Genomic DNA, 8,064 nt, shown 5'->3' on the forward strand with positions numbered 1-8,064 from the left:
CCCTGGCCAGGTCCTAGAGTCTGGAGGCAGAGTGAAAGGCCTGGGAGATTATCCAGAGGTGCAGCCAGCCAAAGTCTCACACTTAGGAAAGGTTCTCTGGCTGCTGGGTGGAGTGGCTTGAGGTTTTCAGGTATTGGAGCCCAAATAGCTTCAGGTTGCAGAGAACAGCCCGGGTTCCCTGTTTGGTCTCCCTCAATGACTGGACGCTCACTATGTTGTGGGTAGCAGCTCAAACCTGCCTTCTTGAGGTGACGGTGGGATACAGGGATTGGGAAGGAGTCGCACTACCCTGGCAACACCCAGGAGGATGGAAGCTTGAGGGAGAGGCTTGGTGAAGGGGCTGAGAGGGTGGAAGATGGAGCCAAAAGTCTTGTTAAGGGGTCCTCTGATCTCTGTGTGACTGTGTGACCTCCATCACCTGGGGCAAAGCTGGAGTTCTACCCCTCATTCAGGAGTAGCCTCGCCAGGTTAATAAGGACCCGCAGGGAATGTGAGTAGCCACGTTCAGACACACCACAGCTCCTTATCTGGGTGCAGAGAGGCAGCAGCACCGAGAGATTGCACAGTCCGTAGCTTGGGGCATAGGTTTTATTATTTTTTTTATAAAAGACAAAAGGGTACATAAATTGAGGGAAGGATTCAAGGGGGGAGGACCCGATTCGGACTGAGGTCTCTCAACCCCTACCTGTGAGCCTGTCTGTAACATTTGCTGTATGTACTTAAAACGACAACAACAAAGCAAACATGAAACATGACCTAGTTCACCCTCACCCTCTCAGGCCTAGAATATGCCCCAGACACATTACATATGGGAAGTCGGAACTCCACACTCAGGTTGTGAGTCCCCTCCCCGCTAGCCCTACTCAGACCCCCACTCCACCGCCCCCAAAGCCTATGGGAAACCCCCCTTAGAAAAACGGGCAGACACACACACAGACTGCAACCAGAGGATGCTCCGCCATGGGGAGTCGCGGCATGCCCACTCCTGGCGCTCTCCTTACAGGTGTGCCCCCCTGCCTCCCCCCACCCCACACACACACACACACACGCCCTTCCCTGGGCTTCTCCTGCAACTGCGACAGCTAGAATCCTTTCCACTTGGTTCCTTGTCCTGCAATCTGGAGAATCGCGCAGGCACTCAAACACACACACACACACACACACACACACACAGAGCCTTGCTGCCCATTCATTCTCTACCTTTGGGAGACAAAGGGACATGACATGTCAGCCCTGCTCCCTGTCCCACCATAGCTTAAGGGCAGTGGCCTGAGGTTCCCTTTGGTCAGGGCCCAGGGGGAAGTGCTCCTGGGGGCTGTCCATCTCGGGAGCTCCCGAGCCTTGGGAGGAAGGCCTTGAGGGACATTTGGGGAGCAGCCCCTGCAGTCAGTGAGGGGCTGGGCTGGGGAGGGCCTGGCCAGGACCCCTCAGATCTGCTCCTTTTGCTTCATGTGGGCCAGCTTCACATTCTCCTCATCATTGGAGGGTGGGGGCTGCTCCAGGTGGCAGCCGATCATGAGCTGATACACGAAGACGCCCGCGATGGAGCCCAGGAGCGGGGAGACGATGGGCACCCACCACCAGTGCTTGCCAGTCCTGGGGGCGGGAAAAGGGGGCGACAGGCATGCTCAGGGGTGGGTGGGGCGGGGCAGAGGGATGGGCTGGGGAGGGCTGGGTCAGGGGCTGCACTCACGTGAAGACCTCCGAGCCCCAGCCTGCGATGGCGGTGAAGAGGCGAGGGCCAAAGTCTCGCGCAGGGTTGACGGCATAGCCAGAGTTGAAGCCCATGGAGGTCCCGATGACCAGGACCACTAGGCCCACGGTGAAGGCCTCCAGGCCGCGGGGGACCGGGTTGTTGTAGGGGTCGACGATGGCCAATACACACACGATGAGGGAGGCTGTGCCGATGAACTGGCCGGCGGACAGGCAAGACAGATGGACAGATGAGCTGAGGGTCTGGTCCCCACCCTTTCCCCCGCCCTCGGGTCCCTCCTCTGGCTCCTCCTCTCCAGCCCAGAGAGCCATTGCCACACACTAATATCTATACCATTTGGGGGTTCAAGAACCCCGCAGGGGAGATGGTTAAATACAGGAGCCCTAGAGTTCTGTCTTTGCCACCATGGCTCAGAGGCAGGCAGGGCACCCACTAAGAGGAGGGGCACTGCCCCACAGCCAGCCCCTGAACAACCCTGGCTGGAGGGAGCATGGGCCTCTCTCTCTGCTCCCCCACTCCCACATCCCCAGCTCCATACCTGGTCAAAGAAGCCGTTGACCATGTCCAAATGTCCAGAGGGGTAGGTAGCAAAGATGCCCGCAGTGCCGTTGGGGCCCGAGACTATAAGTTCATTATTGGCAAAAGCCCAGATGGCATCTAGTAAGAGATTAGGCTCAGTGGGAAAGGGCAGAGGCCTGAGCCCCACGGGGATTAGGGGACACCCCCATCCAAGGGGTCAAGAGTATACCTAATCCTGGGTTACTTTGAAGTCAGATGGGGTGGGGTCCATTGGGGTGGAGAACCCAAGACATTCCTCTTGCCCAACTTGTTTCTCTGCCCCCTCGGGGCCCCCACCTTGGGCTTGTGTGTGTGTGAATGAGTGAGTCATGGGCCTGAGGCCGGGGAAGGCCCTGCTATCTGTCAGCCAAAGGCCTGAGGACAGCTGGCCTGCATCCACATGAGAAGGGGTAGTGGAGGAGGGGGAGGGTGCTTACCATAATACAGTCCAAAAACGATCCCAGCCCCTAGGAAGGCGCCCAGCGTCTGAGCCAGAGTGTAGATGGGCAGCTTGATCCAAGGCTCTCTCGCCAGGAAGCACATGGCAAAGGTCACTGCAGGGTTCAGGTGGGCCCCTGGATATAGGGTAGATGGGACCTGTTAGCCATGGACTGACTTAAGGAAGTCAGGGACCTAGACATCCTCCTCCCTCCTCCCTGGTCCCAGGGAGCAGAGGACAGGCATGGGATTTCGGTGGACTAGGTCTCAGGCTAACTGAGATAATCCTTGATTCCCCAGGTGAGAGTCGAAGGTTCTATGTGTCAAGTTCAAAGGTGTCTTTCCTTCTCCACCCTCCTCTTCCAAGGGTCCAAAGCTGAGCCACGGCTATGGCCTGCCTTCGGAGATGCTTCCTGCACACATCCCATCCTCCGAGAATGACACCTGGTAGGAATGCTCTTGAGGGTCAGGGGCTGTGGGTGGGACGAAGTTCTCACCAGAAACCTGGCCAGCAATGAGGATGCCCAGAGTGACAGCGAAGCCGAAGGCCAAGTTGATGGTCAGGAAGCCTCCATGGGTGCCCCGGCTGAGTACCACCTGGGCCACGGAGCCACAGCCAAACATCTGTGGTAGGAGGCAGAGCAAGGCAAGAGGGTGAGGCCCAGCACTTCTCACTGCTGACGGAAAGGATGGAGCCAGCAATTGCTGCCTGACACTCTCCAGAGAGCAGGAGGCCTTTACAAGAAACCACCCCAATCCTCCCAATGTCCCAACTCTAATATAACACAGCCCTACAGACTGAAGAGGAGCCCTGGTGGCGCTGTCAAGTCACCGTGGACTGTTAACTGAAAGGTCTGCAGTTCAAACTCACCAGCTACTCCAAGGGAGAAGGATGAGGCTGCGCACTTGTGTCAAAAGTTACAGCGTCAGAAACTCTGCAGAGCAGTTCTACTCGGGCCTTTATAGAGTCCCCAGGTAAGAATTGACTGCTGTGGGTTTATGGACTAGAGGCAGGCCCCAGAACCCAGAAACCCAAGTCCACAGCCTGCTTGGAACATCCTCCTGGGTGGACTCAAACTGCAGCAGGAGCGGAGCTGTTCCCCTAGCCCTTCAGGCCCGGCCCAATAGCAGAGAGGCGGTCATTGTGAATCCCCTGCTCTGGTTGCCACAGAAGGGAGGTGGAAGCAACTTCCTCTGTCAGAGCCCCTGCTGGCCTGTACCCTCTGGGCTCCTCACAGCAGGTCCTCTTTGGCCTGCCCCTGTCAAGGGGAGCCTCTTCATTCCACCACCCTAATCTCTCTGCCTTCAGCAGCCTAAGGTTCCCCACTCAGATTTGGGGGTCCCAGACACAGGCATCTGAGTGATGAGATTGGTTCTGAGCTTTCTGACCAGGGCAAAGACAATAGAGTTAAAGTATACCCCTGGTGGTCCACAAGGTCAGAGGATACCATATGGCTGTTCCCCTGGTTCAAGTCGAAAAATTCCTCTGTACCATGTGGTGAAGAGCTGTGACCTTGAGACCTCTGAATGCTGAAAGCTCCCTAAAGTGCCCCAGCCCCTGAGCAAGTCTCCCCCCACCCCCCACCCTCCAATGAAAAGTTTTAAGCCATTTCTAAGACCTTAACCTCAGTGATTAAGGCTCTGGTTCATTCCAAAGGGTCAAGTGTCCTGGCTTGTTAAGCATTTTGGTTATCACCCCTCACAAAGAGATAGTGGGGATGCTATCAGCAATGATGCAGGGCAAAGGTGTGCAGGTAGGTGAAAACAAAGATCAGAGATTGGAAGTGTGTGGGCAGCAGGGGGAAGGGAGGGCAGGCCCGTGGGGGTCTGAGGCATCCTGCTCAGCTTGGCAGGCTCTGCCCTCAACTCCTTGGCTGCCTGAGGCCCAGACCTGGCTCCATGCCAGGAGGCCTGGGAGGGAGGAGTTGTCAGAGCCAGTTCCACCACCTTGGGGCTAATCTTCCTCTTCCTCCCCAAGTCCTGGCCAGCCACCCTCCCCCACCTGGAACCTCAGAAAAAGAGGCTTCTCTCACATGACAGCCAGCCTAACTCTGCCACTGCAGTCTATAGGAGCCCACCCAGCCCTGGCCAGCTGGGGTCTTCCAGGCCTGGCCCCTCCTCTTCAGGCGGCCCATGAGCTTCTGCTTTTCACTGGCCCCTGATACCTCACCCTTACTGAGCCTGAAAGCCTTCCCTACAAACATGACACCCTCCTTTTGTGGTCTGGGATCAGCCAAATAATCCCGGGGGTGAAGCTCAGGACAGATTGCTCCTCAGGAAGGTGTGTGTGTGTGTGTGTGTGTGTGTGTGTGTGTGTGTGTGTGTCCTGAGATAAGGTAGACCAAAGGGAGTCCTATCTAGAAGATAGAAGACACCCCTTTTCCTCCTCCCCATTCTAGCTGCTCGAAAACACCTACAGACCCAGCACTCAGGTGGGCAGTAGGGCACACAGACCTGGCACAGGGGTGGGGGCAGTGGGACGGCTGGTGGGTCCACCAGTCTCAGAGGGACTGTAGACGAAGTGCTCACCTGGCTTGCCCTCCTTCCTGCTTTCCACAGCCAGAGGCCAGTCTCTGCGGAGCCTGCCCCACTATTGCCATCACTTTGGGCTGGGCCCTGAAGGTGGTCACGGCACCCAGCTGCTAGCTGCAAAGTTGGCAGTTTGAACCACCAGCTACTCCCAGGGGGAAGGATGAGGCAGTTGGCTTCATTAAAGATTTACAGTTTCTAGACCCTGGGGGGGGGGGGGGGCAGTTCCACTCTCTTCTAAAGGGTCTCTGTGGGTAGGAATCAGCTCTCTGGTGTTTTTGTTTTGTCTTTACCTCAGGGCTTTAAAAGCCCTGGTGGTGAAACAGCTAAGCTTGGCTGCTAATGGAAAGGTGGAGGTTTGCACTCATTGGGCAATTCAGGAGAAAGGCCTGGCAGTCTGCTCCCATAAAGATTAGGACCCCTGGGGACAGTCACATGGGTTCACTCAAAGTGGATCTGCTCCAAGGGCCCCAGTAACAGCCTCCACTCCTACTAGCTGTGCAGGCTCCTAGAGGGCTGGTGGATTGGGCTGGGCTGCCCCTGGGGCTAGGTGGCCAGGAGCAAGGTAACCCACCCACTGGGAGCACCAGGAGACTGAAGCTGAGGTCACCTAGGAGAAAGGAGGTGTGACCACCCGAACAGCTGAAAATCAAGATTCCCTGGAAAACGGAGCCCATAACTAGTGTGCTGCCAGACCCACGGTGTGCAAGCAGAGTCACAGCAGGAACAACCTGGGAGCACAGCAAGCCGGCCTTCCCCAGGGAGCCAGTCCCCATGCCTGAGGAGCAGCAGGGGTGAGGACGTTCCCTGGCTCAGTGGCCCTGGGGAATAGCCACACGTGCCACCAGCCTCTGCACAGGAGCTGCCAGAACTGACCCGGGATGTGATGGGGAAGGAACTTTAGACACTCCTTTCTCCCTCCAAGCTCGGGGCCAGCCCCCTCCCACCAGCCTCCTGCTTCAAGACCCTGCTTTCAGCCTCTGTGCTATCTGGCTGGCCTCTGCCCTCTGCCCCCACCCCTGGACTGTTCTTGCTTCACTGCAACTTTTGGACTTTCTGGGGCTTAATTATTCATGAGTGGCCAGACACTAGAGCCCAAATAACCTAATAAGGTGTCCGTTCACCCCACCGAGCTGACTGCTTCCCTGGGCGGGCACCCTGCGACCCTGGGGGGCGGCGGGAGAAGTGCCCTATCTGCAGGTGACCCTTTGTGGGGGAGCCGGGGAGCCGGGTTGTCGGGAGGAGTAACAGCTGTCATTCTGGCAAGAGTCGGCGCTGTCATACATGGGAACCTAGCTGTGTGCTGGCAAAAGGGTTGAGGGGGTCCGGCCAGGGCGGTCGGAGCTGAGATCCGGGAGCCAGCGCCCTCGGCGTGCGAGACCCAGGCAGCCCCGGGGTGGGGGGTGTAGTGGGGGGCTCCCGGCGTCCTCCACTCACTCACCACGAGGATGAGGGTCCCCAGGCACTCGGCGAGCGCCTGGCGCAGCAGGCGGTAGCGGATGTGCAGCATGTCGCCGCAGCGGGACACCAGCTCCTTCTGTCGACCCATGGCGGCGGGTGGCGGGCGGCTCGGGCGGCGGGCGCTGCAGCTGTGGCCGCGAGCGACGGGCGGCGCCCTTTATAGAAGCGCGGGAAGCGCGGCCCCGCCCGCCTCACCCTGCCTGGAGGAAGGCAGGGGGCCGGCAGAGGGAGGCGCTGGGGGCTGGGTGGCCCAGGAGGGTGCTGAGGGGAGGGGCTGTCCCGGGGCTGAGAGGCCCCCCGTGAGTGTGCGAGATGGCGTGGGCGGGGGTGGGGGGGCCGGCATGGCTGGAGAGTGTGGAAGTGCCAAAGGAGAGTGGCCCCTTCCTCCACTCCTCTGAGCGCGTGGTCATCCTCCCCGTAGGGACAGCTAGACCCAGCATGGCCTCCCTGGGTGAGGAGGACTGGAGTGAGTCCAAGCAGCGGGCCTCAAGTGAAAAGCGCCCCTCTCCCAGCTCAGAACCAGGGGGACTCCGCGCACGTGTGCTGAGTTCCAATGCCAGCCCACAGCCCTTGCCCCTTGTGCTGCAAGGACACACACAGTTGCCTGTCCGGGCCATCACTGTCCAGGTCACGTATGTACGTGTTCTGTGCGCCCGAACACACTGGATGGGCATACCTCCTGTTCGTGCACATGCCTGTGGAGCGTGGCCAGGAGACCTGGGCCTGTCCCACATGTACCTGTGTGTGTTTTTCACCTGGCTCCACAGGCTGAGCGCAGTTGTCCTGACTTGCCGCATGCCCAGTGTATTTGCCAACAAGGTGAGTCCTTGATGGTTTGAACGCACTCCTCTCCCCCTCTGGCTGATCCCAAGCCACCACGGGGAGAGTCGGTCCCTTTACGAAGTTAAGCTGACGAAAAGGTGGGGTGTCTGAGGGACACTGAGGGCAGCCATGAGCAACCCTGCCCCTCACTTCTCATCTAGTAAGTGGGAAACCAACCAAGACCTGGCAGCCTGGGCCCTGCTCCTGCTCCCTCGGGACTGGAAGCAGAGTGCCCCCCCCAACCCCAAGTCTCTATAATAGCCTTGTCAGGGGGGCCAGGAGAAACCACATTTTCCAGGACTTAATACAGGCCCTTCAGAAGCAGAAAAACAAAGCTTTCTACTCACTAGGGGTCCCAGACACAGGCATCTGAGTGGTGAGATTGGTTCTGAGCTTTCTGACCAGGGCAAAGACAATAGAGTTAAAGTATACCCCTGGTGGTCCACAAGGCCAGAGGATACCATATGGCTGTTCCCCTGGTTCAAGTCGAAAAATTCCTCTGTACCATGTGGTGAAGAGCTGTGACCTTGAGACCTCTGAAT

The 8,064-nt window shown here is 58.2% G+C and overlaps 1 protein-coding gene across 1 annotated transcript; it reads right to left on the reverse strand.

Annotated features, from left to right (window-relative positions):
- Positions 1–570: 570 nt before the first annotated feature.
- On the reverse strand, positions 571–6,791 carry AQP3 (aquaporin 3 (Gill blood group)). Its single transcript, XM_004712370.3, has 6 exons — positions 6,681–6,791; positions 3,208–3,334; positions 2,710–2,847; positions 2,253–2,371; positions 1,694–1,911; positions 571–1,596 (listed from the first exon to the last, which is right to left on the reverse strand). The coding sequence occupies exons 1-6, from the start codon at positions 6,786–6,788 to the stop codon at positions 1,428–1,430; spliced, it is 879 nt and encodes a 292-aa protein (XP_004712427.1). The 5' UTR covers positions 6,789–6,791; the 3' UTR covers positions 571–1,427.
- Between the last annotated feature and the right edge of the window lie 1,273 nt (positions 6,792–8,064).

This window comes from Echinops telfairi, unplaced genomic scaffold (genome assembly GCF_000313985.2).
Source record: "Echinops telfairi isolate 266 unplaced genomic scaffold, ASM31398v2 ScPeMD7_25;HRSCAF=90, whole genome shotgun sequence".
NCBI classification, from domain to species: Eukaryota; Metazoa; Chordata; class Mammalia; order Afrosoricida; family Tenrecidae; genus Echinops; species Echinops telfairi.

What these genes read in the sequence shown, in the direction of transcription:
- AQP3 (XM_004712370.3), bottom strand. Translation starts at nt 6,788, where the DNA reads ATGGGTCGACAGAAGGAGCTGGTGTCCCGCTGCGGCGACATGCTGCAC. An exon ending in CGTTTTTGGACTGTATTATG is followed by an intron (nt 2,372 to 2,709) that starts GTAAGCACCCTC and finishes ATCTCTTACTAG; the next exon opens with ATGCCATCTGGGCTTTTGCC. An exon ending in TGGGGCTCGGAGGTCTTCAC is followed by an intron (nt 1,597 to 1,693) that starts GTGAGTGCAGCC and finishes TCCCGCCCCCAG; the next exon opens with GACTGGCAAGCACTGGTGGT.